Raw genomic sequence first — 12677 nt, 5'->3', positions numbered from 1 at the left:
ATTTATTTCATAGCCTTCGTATGTTTAAAAAAAGTATGTAATATTAGTTGTGCAATTACTTGACATATGAAAAGACATATTGAGCAACTCAATATGACAGGATAATCAATTACAATCAAGAGACATAATTGGAAAAGAAATATTTTAATTGAGATGAGAAACTTTTAGTATTAATGGAAGGATGTAAAATTTTGAATTCAAATCAAACAAAAATACGAATTTAATTGAAAGATAGTTAAAATTAAATATTACTACTATATTAAGACTAATCCAACTAATTAAATAATCTTTGTATGAATTTTACTAATTACATTTTTGTATAATAGAAAATAGTTAATTGTCAATCTTGAAACAAATATTATCAAATGGGGAATATGATACTATAGATGTCACCAATATGGATTGTGGTGCAGTGGATGAGGCTGCTCCACCCTTAACTAGAGGTCGAGGGTTTTGACCCTGGGTATGAAGAAAACTCTGTTGGGAGCGCTGCCACCTTAACGGGCCCTGCAACGCGCGATCCGGATTAGTTAGGGCTCCAATGAGGGAACCGGACACAGGATGAAAAACCAAAAAAAAAATATAGATGTTATCCCTCAAAATATGGAAACAATATAATAATGATATTATATTAAAAAAAGTATGATTTCATTACAACTGAGTAAATCAAGAAAGTATTACAAGAAAAATTTGTGAATTAGTAATCAATTACCAATCAAACAACTTATATGAAAAAAGTTTAATTGACATTGACATTTTTTAAAAAAATATTTCAACTTTTATCGCAAATAAGTTTGACCTATTTTTGTAAAACAATAAATGAATGAATATAAGAAAATCCGTAATTAGGAAAGAAAATAATTGTTATCTTATTTGAGTGATTATAAAATTATAAAGATAATTAAATAATTAATTGACTATAGTCAAATTATAATTTTATAAGAAATTTTTGAGAAATAAATCAGTAATTAAGAAAAAAATTAATTGTTACCTTTTTAAAATTCTTCCCAAATTAAAAAGGTAACTAACATCAAATTAATATAATCAAACTGCAAAAATATGAGAAATTTATGGGATTGAATTTTCCAAAATCATAAAGGTAATTAATATCAATTGTTTTCGATTTTGAGTCATTTAGGTAATTACACATTAATTAAATATAACCAAGATATAAAATTAGGACAGATTTATGATAAGTAGATATTTATAATATTAATAATAATTTTATTTTCATCAAATTAATTAGATTAAATTGATGTAAAAATCAGTTAATATTGAAAATTATTTTGACAGAAAATATATGCAAAGTTACGTAATTGATATACATATATTGGTAAAAAAAATAACGAACATTGACTACTACTTTATCCATAAATATATTTTGAAATTTACAACATTAAATTTAAGGAACTTGAGTTTATATATTATGATTATAAAATTGATTCTTATTAATTGAAATTAACTAGTTGATTGTCTAGTTGTATTACAATTATTTCGTACATTATTTATTTAATGAAAATACATATAATTAATTAACTTATTTTGTGCAATCTACTATGAACTTATTAATTTCAATTAAATAATTTTTAAATGGTAAGTTTGGACTATAAAAAAAAGGAGATTATTTTGTTAAAATTTTAAAATGAATATGCATTGATCTATTTTAGTGGGGTATCAGTCTTCAACAAGATCTCCACATTTAAATGGAGTAATTGTATGGCTTTAGCATTTCTTATGTATTAAAAAAACTAGAGACAAAACAAAATATAATGCCACAACATTTTTGGATTATTTAATTCATTTGTCACGTTTTAAAATATTGTTTATATCAATTTAGTGATGTTTATATGGAAAAGTTAAATTTTGAAAAAATAAATATCTTAAGTTTTATAATTTAAGTTAATTTGTGTACTAATTTGAAAAAGTTAATTTATAATTTACATTCTATTTTTATTATATGAAAAATTTGACCTTATATGGCTACATATACTAATTCAATAACACAGAAATATTGTCACACTTTTCTTCTCTCTCTGTTATTATTATTGATCATTAGCCTTATTGGTATTTATCAAGTTTTTCATTATGAATATGTAGAAATAAGAATTGTCAATAGCTTGCTAAATATTAATTCAAAATTTTCTTCATAGATTTCAGGCTTTAAATATAAAGGTTTCGACATAATAAGAATCACACATATTGATGAAATATTATCAATATTTCAGAATGAGAGTTCAACAGAAGAATATACATATGAGAAGGTTGAACAATGTAATCACAATGTAACATAAGTTTGATACAAGAAAATTATTTGTTGAAAATGATTTGAATTATTCGTAGTGATTCTTCTTTCTCGAGAAAATTAAGTTTGTTATGCAAATATAAATTATACTATGAATAATATAATTCCTTGATTATATATTATTTTGAGGTCTTGCATAATTATGATATAAAAATGATTGATTTTTTTTTACTAATCGTTATTCAATATCATATTTTGATATAGTAAAAGATCAGCATATTGAAGGAATTATATTCAAACAATATAGGTTTGAAACAAGAAAATTATTTGCTAAAAATGATTTTAATTATTCATAGTGTTTTTCTTTCTTGAGAAAAATAAGTTTGTTACCTTAGTGATTTTTTATCCAAATACAAATTTTCGTAATATACTCTCACTAAATAATGAATCTATTAATAAAATTAAAAAAATATCAATTTTTTTGACGCGAATGGAAAATAAAAATTTTGAGATCTTGCTTGAGATTGTTAAGATTTATTCGTTTAAAATTTTAAAATTTTTAGAGATAAATTTTATCTCTTTTTTATATTTAGTATTTTATGATCATATTTTAACTTAAATGTGAATGTTATAAATTGTATAAATAGAACGATAATATTTTTTCTTTATACTTGGTCTCCTTTCAATATTCGTATATAGGTAAATTTTTTTAAGAAATTCAAATTGATTTTATCTACTTTTGTTTCATTTTGAAGTAATTTATTATGAATTATTTGTTATGAACTATTCAAGAAACTATAATTGACCGAAGATTTTGACTTACATTTCATTAGTTTATGTTGGCTTATCTATTGGTCAATGAAATATTTTTTTATGCTTTACTATTTGATAAATTTGTAAATCTAATTTTTTTAATCTATCTTTGTTTAATGATTACTTTTACTTAAATATTATCCGCACATCGTGTGGGTACTAATACTAGTATCATTAAATTATACTAGAGACAATAGTTTTTCATCTGAAATTTTTCTTAAACCTTAAGACAAAAGTTATCAATAGAAATATCAAGTACATAATACATAATATAATAAATAAATAAATTAAATTATTAAATTAATTAAGAGTTCATATAGATATTCAGCAATATCAGTGAACTAGCCCTCGTTTGCCTCGATCAAGTAGTACTGAATTCTATATTTTATTTTTTTATTTATAGTTTTTGTTCTTGCAATTGAACTCAAGAAGAGCCCGAGCAATTTTAATCCATGATACAAATCTAAGATTTTGACACTTCTTAAACAATCATAGCTAACTTCCATCACATACATTATAAACCATGGTTGTTTACTACTCCCTCTTTTTCAAATTCTTATATATGTTCAGCACTATCAGTGAGCTATCCTTTCTTTGGCTCGATCAAGAAGTTCTAGAGTCTATCATCTTTCTTTTCCATTTACAGTTTTTTTTTCATGCAGTTGAACTCAAGAAGAGTCCGAGCAGTATTAATCCAAGACACAAATCTAAGCATTCAACACTATTTGAGCAATCATGCCAAACTTCCATCACATACATTATAAAATAATGATTGTTAACTAAACCCTCAATTTCAAATTGATTGACTTGTTTTGACTTGGTATGGAGTTTAAGAAAATAAAAAAGACTTTTAAATCTTATAGTCTTAAATGAAAAATATGTCAAATGTATCAACATTTTGTTCACTTTTGTGTTCTTAAATATGTCATGTGAAAAGTTAAAATTAAAGAGTTGCTGAAAAAGAAAATGATCATTATTTTTGAAATGAAATAAAAAGGAAAAGTAGGTCCAACAGGTGAAAGTACCAAATTCAGCGAAAGAATTCATAATCTATCAATCGATTCCACAATTTTTTTCGTCTCTCTGCATGAAATAAAGCAAATAGAAAGATAGATTCTCGCAATGCTATATTCAAATACATCAAACGAATCACCATTTTGAATGAAATAAAGCACTTGAACAAGAACTCAAACCTTTTTGTTTTTTAGTAATTGCAATAAGAACTCAAGCACATAACATGAAGCAGCACAAGGACTCGAAAAAATGACTCTTACGCACCCATGGGAGAGAGTTTGGGTCATTATAGTAGACATAATTTGTAGAGCCAATTTTGTATATAGCAACCACTCTATTTTCATAAAGACAGAAACTCATAATTACAATAGCAACAGTCAAAAACATAAATAGTTTTCATAACTATGGATTGCCACAACAAATCAAAGCTATTAGACTTTTCTCTCAACGAGAAATAAAATTTGAAGCCTATATATGACATTCCTTTTTCATGAAAATGTATAATAAGCTTTGGTGATCTAGAATACATAAACATGATATATTAGGACTTAATACCTTTTCCTAATCAAATGATTTAGTTTTTCTTGTTGTTCAAGTTAGGATGACTTTGAGTCTTCTATGTTCCCCTTGCATCAGGAATGTAAACAATGAAACAAGAAGCTACGTTTTACTGTAATTCAATCAATGTCAAGTATAAGAGGTCTCTCATGAGTTATTAGTAATAAAATCATTTTAAATATGCTATTTTCCTAATATTGAATTGAAAAGGATCTGAGGTTTTTATTGTTGTTGTTGCACATAGGGCTCCAACCATTTGCCCCTGTCACATTATTTGAATCTGTATATTTTGTTTTCCTTCTAAACTTATGTTAAATTTACAAATAGGGCAATGTGATTTTCCTTATAGATATTTAGTAAAATATATAGATACAATAATTATATTCTGAAAATACAAAAATTAAAATTGTCTTTCGGATCAACTTTTCTTCATACCCTTGAAAAATAAACACATAAAATAACTACTATAGTAAGTTTGACTATTACAGGATTTTAACGAAGTTCTTCTCATCCTCATTTCTCCACCATAAATTATATGTGCTAACATGTTAGTGTGTGAATTAAATTATTTTGAAGTCGTAGAGTCCCTCAATGTGTATCGTTGACTGAGAAACAAAACATCCACAAAAACATATCAATTTTTTATTCAAACTATCACGATCGGCACACAACAATACGTAGATGTGTATAATATAGTATTAAATAAGCCGCCTGTACTAAAACTATGATCAAAATTTGCCATTACGTAATTAGAGGTCACGTCGTATACAAATGTGCTCCCTAATTTCAACCAATTTTATATGGTGGTTCTTGTTGGATATTGGATGTGTTACTGCAATAGTAGTATTTACAGGAGTTCAATTATTAAGTTAGTAGGATATTTAGTTTTTCTTTAATTTTAGTAAAAATCTATTACTTTAGTTGTACGAGGAGTCAATAACTTTATTCATGTGTCTATATAAAGATTCATAATTAATAAAATTTATATGAGAAATTTTTTTTTAATAAGATTTTATTTTCTATTGTTTGTTTTCCTCTTCCAAAAAAATATAACAGTGGTATCAAGAGCGTTCATCGATCCTCATGGATCTGTGAATTTATTGAAGAAAAACTTTCAATCAATTTTTTTCTATTTTCAATCTATTTTTCATCCTTACTTATATTTTTAAAGAAGGACTATTTTTAACCCTTACTTTTATTTTTAACGTAGGGCTATTTCTGTAATCGATTTTTAACCCATATTATTTTAAATCTTGTTTTCAAATCATGACAAGAAATACTCTCACTTTCAATGCCTCAAAAGTCTTCACCGACGAAAACTATCAAATTTGGGCAGCTAAGATGAAATCTTATTTTGAAGCTTATGATTTGTGGGAAGTTGTAGAGGAAGACAATCCTATAAACCACTCCCTGCAATCCTCCCGCTGCCGAAATCAAACTTTACTCAGAAGAGAAATTCAAAAAATATAAAGCAAAAGTTATAATTCAAAATTCAGTTGTTGATTTAATTTTTTCAAAAATCACTACATGTGAAACAACAAAGAAGCTTGGGAAAAATTTGAAAAGGAGTACCGAGGGAGTGAGCGAGGCAGTCAAAATCAAATTTTGAATTTGAAAAGAGATTTTGAACCTCTTAGGATGCAAGAAGGTGAGACAATCACTAAGTATTATGACAAAATTTCTTTAATTGTCAATAGAAGCAGATTGCTTGATGAAGATTTTAAAGACATAGAATAGTTGAAAAAATTCTGATGACTATTCCTGAGAGATTTGTGTCTAAAATCTCCGCTTTGGAAGAGTTTACAGATCTCTCTACCATCTCTCTTGCTGAACTGATAAGCGCTCTTCAAGCACAAGAGCAAAGAAGAGTTTACGGGAAAGAAACAGGTATTTAAGGCATTTTTATGTAAATCACCAAAAAAGAAAACACACTTAGAAAAATTTTGTTGGTGAAGATCTGATGCATTATGTAGAAGTTGCAAACAAAAGGGGTCATGTCAAATAAGTGTGCAAGTTCAAAGACTCTCAAGATGGTTCAAAAACACTACTTATGGAAGAAGAAAACGATGACCAACTTTACTAGATTGCAGCAACAGAAGCAAGGAGGAGTGTTGGATATTGCATCTGTTACTGCAACAATATTCTAGAATAATTAGTTGTTTAGTTATTAGAGGAGTCCTTAGTTATTTAGTTATAGGAGGAGTCCAATTATTAAGTTAGTAGGATATTTAATTTTTTTTTTAATTTTAATAAAAGTCTACTACTTTAGTTGTAAGAGGAGTCAACAACTTTATTCATGTGTAGACTCATAATTAATAAAATTTATATGAGAAAAGTTTTTTCAATAAGATTTTATTTTCTATTATTTGTTTTCCTCTCCCAAAAAACATAATAGTTCTTTACACAACCATGCATTAAGAAATTTAAAAACATTCATCACCTCTGTAAAATTATAAAAAAAGTAAAATGAGGCTTAGAATAAGAAAATTGTACGAAGTTGTCTTAATACTTGAATTATCCATCTATATAATGTTTAATCATATTTGTCCTAAGCTGAGAGTCTATCAGAAACAACCTCTGTACTTCAAGGCAGTGGCACAACAACAAATTTGGCCTTTAATTCTAGAAAACTCTTGAAAAGTGTTGTCAAAAATAGCTAAAGCAACACTTTCAAAGCTTAGCCTTTTTAAAGAGCTTTTAACCACGAAATCTTTAGCAACACTTCAAACTTGCTCTTAAGAATAATATGCTACACTTTATAAGCATTGCTGAATTATAATACAATTGACTACGCCTATTGCTGAATTATAATACAATTGACTACGCCTATTTATACATATAGCTACCCTCTTAACTATGTTATATTTATAATTTAAAATCTAACATTTTACGAACGTTTCTATTGCTTATCCTAAAATTGTAACCAATTTCCTTTATAATAATATTTCCTCTCATATATCAAATTCCCCAATTTCTAAAAGCTATAAGTTGTCCTCCTTCAAAATTAGAAGGGCTTTTGGATGAGCAAGTTCACGAGAAAACCATGGCGGAAGATGAAAGCAAGGAGAAAATAGGAAAAGATAGAAGAAAAAAGGAAGAAGGAGAAAAAAGTAAAGAAATTAGCAATGTTCATCTAATAATGAAATGGCTTCATTTCTTCTTCTCTCCTCCAATATTTTGATTCTGGTAATAAATCTGCAACTTATTATTCAGTTCGAATTTGCCAATGGAATAGTAAGGCATTGGAAGCAAACTGACTTTGAGCAGCCTTAGTTGTTCCTCGTTACTTTATTTGTGATGGATATAAGAATGAGGATAGTTGTACTGACCGGAGGAATTGCTTCAGGGAAGAGCACTGTTTCCAATCTTTTCAAGGCTCATGGCATTCCTGTTGTTGATGCTGACATTGTAGCTAGTGTAACTACTTTTTACTCCTGATTTTCTCATTTTATTACTAGGTTTATTTAGTTTTTATTGAATGCACAGAGTCTTAAATTTTCATACTTGAGTTATGGTATCTCCATCCGCTAAATTTTATAAATCCTCAGATAAAGCTCTTTACTGACAAAAACATGAAATTATGTAGAACGTTCTGAAGAAAGGAACTGATGGTTGGAAAAAGGTTGTGGATACATTTAGTGAGGATATTATACTGGATAATGGAGAAGTTGATCGTGCAATGCTAGGTCAAATAGTATTTGATTATCCTGGAAAACGTCAGCTTCTTAACAGGTAAAATAGTTATGAAACTATGTAATAGTTGCTGAGCAAAATTCTACTGCTTAAGAGTTCCTGATTTATTGCTATTAATTTTACATGCTCAACTGTTATAGAGATAAAGTGATGTCAAAAGGTTTTTCTAAAAAAGGGAATAGCACGATAGCTGATTAGTCAAATTTGCTATGTCAACTAGATACTTGTTGTCAAATCAAGAGAAGAAGAAATAGTCCTTCATTTTATTTTTTCTTATTTTCACCAGAACAACATCAATAAGAAAGAGACATTTAGAAAAAAACTGTGTATCTGGAACTGAACCTATCGCTGATTCTAGTTTGCTTCCATTAGGGTGATTTTGGAGCTTCCTTGTGAACTTTAATTTTTCCTCAAAAAATGAGGCATCTTGCTTCCATGCCTTGGTACTTGAGAATCCTTATCAACCAACTTTTGGAGTGATATTAGGGATGAACTGAGAGAAATTGAAGTTACAGGTAAACACTAGAGATATCAAAATTTTTACATATAAAAAATTGGAACTAAATGCTTAAAAAAGATTTTATAAATGACATGATATTAAAAATGGAATCTCGGTGCACTAATCTCCCGCTATGTGCGGAATCTTAGAGAGGGCCCTACCACAAGGGTCTATTGTACGCAGCCTTATCCTGCATTTCACAAGAGGCTGTTCACTTTTGACTTTGGTTAGTATGAAATAATCATCTCATTGTATTGACAGATTAATAACTCTGAGAGAAATAAAGGCCTACAGATGCCTCGTGGTTGAAGCTACTTCCACTCAGTAAGGCATGTGAAGATAATTGCAGGATTGTTGTTTCTTGCTGGACTAGATTCTATTTAAGTTAAAGTGCTTTAGTAATTGCCTTAAAATGAATGTTCTAAAAGAACTACATCTGCATAAGAAAGGAGGTTTTATTATCCACATTGAATCTTTTGGAGAACGCATGCAAGATAAATGTCATTAAAAACCAAATGTCACCTCTAAAAATCATGTATTACCAAAAACCTCCCATGCATGGTCACGGAGTTTAGAAACACATTAGAGCTCTATGGAATAAGTTCCATAACTCAGTAGATTTCATGTCGGAGACGGAATGATGATAAGCTTCTGGGAAGATTTATGGCTAGATTATTCCCCCCAAGAAAGCAATAACCTTAACTCATTAATATCTCCTGTAGTGCCATGGCAGTAATTAAGGACGTTAGATTTGACTATGGCTGGGACATAACCAGTAGGAGAAGTTGTAGTGATTGGGAACTTGATGGAGTAATCTATCCTTTTTTTTGAATTGGTAAAGATGATGGTTTGATAAATCTTCTTCAGCTCCTCAATAGTTGTACCAAACTCCCCTCGATGGCTGGTATCAAGGTTTTTTCATCTTACAAAATAATCCCCAAAAGAGAAGAATGAACTTTGGCAGTATGTACCCACCTTGTGAATCCCACTATGAAGTAATAATCTTCTCTTGCACCGTATTTTCACATTTTAGATTTTTTTCTTTATCGTTAGATGGATTATGCCAAAATATATGTTTGAGCACCATCGATGTTGGAACAGAAATGGCACTCACAAGGCAATAACTAATGCATGGAACTCTATCCGAGCATTCATTAGTTGGTTAATATCAAGGGAACAGAATTTAGGATTCCTTAAGGCAAAAAGGAAAATTTAATTGTTTAAACATAAGAGTAATCGTTGGTGTGACTCGGTAGTTAGTTATTGATGTTTAACTTTCTGAGTACATAAATCAGCATAATAATGTATCTCTTGTGTGAAAATACCCTACCAATATCTGCTAATACTGGTTTACACTGGTAAAATCCTATTACATAAAAAATAAAATAAAATTACCCTTTTTATTACTGGAAGTTGTTCAAAGAACAAGATCACATTTAACAGAATGAATAGTCTTGTTCTTACCAAACAGTGGTTTGATTAACTGGTGATCACTGGTCAAATGTAATGTCACATGGACTGAGAATATATCAGTGGAAGAATCCATGCAAGCTTAATTAAGAGCAGAACACTATGGAAGCAATGGATTCAATGTTGTCATTTTTTAGGATTAAGGCATAATTTTTTATTACATTATATCGGGTCATGTGTTTTCTTAAGTGTTTTTTGTTTAGTTAGAGATTTGTACATCAGTTTAGAAATACATCTCAGATTTAGAGAAGCTCCAGATTACAGAAACTCTTAGTAGTCTTAAAAGACAACTTATAGAGTAGTGGATAAAATAGCCTGAACAGAGATAGAGGATTCATGTAGTCAACCTCAAATTACTACAGGAATGAGGCTTATTTGATTGATTAATTAAGAGTACAATGAAGACAACAACCGTAGGAGTTATTCAACTTGTAGGTATGCTTCAAGATTTAAGGTCGGTCTACAAAGGCGTCACTGTTTGCTATTCTAATGTTATTTTGTCAGGTAGAGGGCTAAGATGTAAACTTGATGATGATTAAGTGTGAGTAATTGGCTGCTGGTGATTCCAGTTTTTAGCTCATCATTTTCTCCTTAGTCATACCTCAGTGTATATGTTCAACTGCTGCTAATGCATTGATATTTGTTTGTTTGAGTTTGAATTTTGAATTACACAGCATGTTCTGTCCAAGAGATAATGGATCAAACTCTTCACTTCTTTTTTACTGGTGGTGTGGATGGACAGATTTGGCACTACCCACCCCATTTAAAGTTGTTTCTCATTGGATAATTGCCTTGGTTCTTTTTTTCTTACTTTGGAAATAACTTGTTACTGGTCTTTGACATAAAAAAGAAAATCTATATTCATGATAACTCAAGTGAAAGATTCTTATTTCTGTTAGAAAAAGATAAAGAGAAAACTGAAATTTGTTGTTTGTTTTTCTTAGGGAGTGTTAACTGGAATTAATCTAGTCCTTTTTCTAGTTGAAAATCTAAAATATTCTTCTAAAAATGTTCTTTTATAGCTTCAGGTTATGGTTCTTTCCCAATAGCGAAGGAGCTAAATCACACCCTTTAACCTAGCCTTGTGTGAAAAAGTTGAAATTTTATGGAGAATTACTAGTATCGATAGCCTAAGTTATTGGATATTGGATTGAGATAGATCTAAATGGAGGAACATGGATATTGGAGATTCATATAGCCGATTCCACAAGCTTAAGGTTGAGACATAGTAGTAGTGATAGTTGTTATTGTATCTTACATGTGCTTTGTATCTTCAATTTATTCCTTATTTCCTTTATATAATCTGCAAAGTAACCTTTATATGCTACAACTGGCTTAGGTAACCATATGTTTTTGATGTATTAGTTGATTGTGCCATTGAATTTTTTGTTTTAATTTAGGAACTATTTTTTGAATTCAAATAATGGTTGTTGACAGTCCTATGGTTTCTTTGATCTCATAAATTTAGACTACCCGTACTTCTTTTTGTAGGATAGTCAATTCTACAAGATAGGCCTTTATGTTTCATAGTGAGGAGCACTACTTCTGGCCTAGTATATCTTGCATGTATTTTAGAAACCATTGCCATCCTTTTCACGAGAGGTAATAAATCTGTATTCATCATTGCATCATATAACTGTGGTCGGGGTTATGTCTTTGCTCATGTTTGATGCTTGTACATCGTCATGTAGTTGAGGTTCTTTCTGTGCTCAATGCATTGATGTTTTTACATTTTGATTAATAGGTGCTGAATCAACTTAGCTTTGCTCTTGAAACACACTTTCTGATGAAAGAGACATAGAAAAAAGCAAAAAAGATCATGGCATATTCTATCTCTAGCTCACAAAATTAGAATACAAACGTCATTGTTCAAGGCATCGGTGTACTGAAAACTATCGTGACATAATGAAGAAGTCTTTTGGATCAGATTTCCCAAATTCACAAGGCAGCTATGAGCTATTATGTGAAAGTATACATGTCAAAGACAGCTCCAGCACCCTGGAAAGTAGTATCAAACTTCAATGAGAGTGCAACATTTTTGAGTTTTGAACAATTGTGATGTTTGTACCTTTTACATTTGATTTTTGAATTCATTGCATGTGCACATCTTTAATTTTTTTTTTAGTATGTGTAGTATAAGACGTGTTCTTTTAAGGTTAATGAAAATCTATACATTTGAATATTTATTTTGAGTTATTTATTAGTTAATTTAGTGTGTGAGATCATGTAAACAACATAATAATGTATAATTGTGATTAGTGAATATTGAAAAATCAAATTATTATATTTAAATAATATTTTATAGTCTAAACAGTAATGCCACACTTTAAAAGTGTGCCTATATGGATGTCAATGTGTGGTTGTACGCTAAGAAAGGTAACATTTCAC

General features: G+C 29.2%; 1 protein-coding gene across 1 annotated transcript; it reads left to right on the top strand.

Annotated features, from left to right (window-relative positions):
* Positions 1–7590: 7590 nt before the first annotated feature.
* LOC107874312 (dephospho-CoA kinase-like) lies at positions 7591–12473 on the top strand. Its single transcript, XM_047414312.1, has 3 exons — positions 7591–8044; positions 8214–8359; positions 12034–12473. The coding sequence occupies exons 1-3, from the start codon at positions 7925–7927 to the stop codon at positions 12038–12040; spliced, it is 273 nt and encodes a 90-aa protein (XP_047270268.1). The 5' UTR covers positions 7591–7924; the 3' UTR covers positions 12041–12473.
* Positions 12474–12677: the final 204 nt, after the last annotated feature.

The sequence above is a fragment of the Capsicum annuum genome, chromosome 6 (genome assembly GCF_002878395.1).
Source record: "Capsicum annuum cultivar UCD-10X-F1 chromosome 6, UCD10Xv1.1, whole genome shotgun sequence".
In the NCBI taxonomy this organism is placed as follows: Eukaryota; Viridiplantae; Streptophyta; class Magnoliopsida; order Solanales; family Solanaceae; genus Capsicum; species Capsicum annuum.
Note: the sequence above shows the minus strand (reverse complement) of the source record. Positions and strands in the feature narration are given on the sequence as shown.